The sequence below is a fragment of the Eimeria mitis genome, genomic scaffold, assembly GCF_000499745.2.
Source record: "Eimeria mitis Houghton genomic scaffold, Emh_scaff1563, whole genome shotgun sequence".
NCBI classification, from domain to species: Eukaryota; Apicomplexa; class Conoidasida; order Eucoccidiorida; family Eimeriidae; genus Eimeria; species Eimeria mitis.
In genome coordinates, this window is record NW_013569788.1 from 11,403 (window position 1) to 12,012 (window position 610).

The following is a 610-nucleotide window of genomic DNA, read 5'->3' on the forward strand; positions in this document are numbered from 1 at the left end:
TGCTTGTGTAAACATACAAATGTGTTGCTGCTGCTGCTGCTGCTGCTGCTGTTTATCTGGGGTGTATAGGCAGCAGCAGTTGCTGCTATTGTTGCAGCAAACAGTAGGTGAGGAAGCAGCAGCAGCAGCAGCAGGATAATGCCGTTGCAGCAGCAACCCTGACCCTCTCCCTTGCTGCTGCTGCTGCTGCTGCTGCTGGTCAGCAGCAGCAGCAGCAGCAGCAGCAGCAAGCCGCTCAGGGAGACAAACAAATTCATCAGCACCGTAGTGGGGGCCCCCCGTATGTAGGGGGGATAGGGCCTCGGGAGAGATAAGAGGAGAAGCAGCAGCAACCCAGCTGTCTCTGCTGCTGTCGCAGGTAAGAGCAGGAGAAACAACCAGTGGTGTTGCTGCTCCTCCTGCTGCTGCTGCTGCTGCTGCAGCAGCAGCAGCAGCAGCAGCAGCAGCAGCAGGAGAGCCAGCAGCAGAAACTACACCCTCGCGACCCTCCATTGCAGACACCGATAAAAACTTCCCCTTGCGGTGCTCTGCAGCAAAACACAACAGCAGCAGCAGCAGCAGCAACAGCAGCAGCAGCAGCAGCAGCAGCAGCAGCAGCAACAGCAGCAAC

The 610-nt window shown here is 57.7% G+C and overlaps 1 protein-coding gene across 1 annotated transcript in view; it reads right to left on the reverse strand.

The window, feature by feature from the left end:
• The window catches only part of EMH_0039580 (uncharacterized protein), a gene marked incomplete at both ends in the record, with an annotated part of 4,782 nt that extends 4,290 nt beyond the window's left edge, over positions 1 to 492 (reverse strand). Inside the window, one exon of the mRNA XM_013495416.1 lies at positions 18 to 492. Within this exon, the coding sequence (XP_013350870.1) occupies positions 18 to 492 (475 nt within the window). The remainder of the gene's footprint in view (positions 1 to 17) is intronic.
• Positions 493 to 610: the final 118 nt, after the last annotated feature.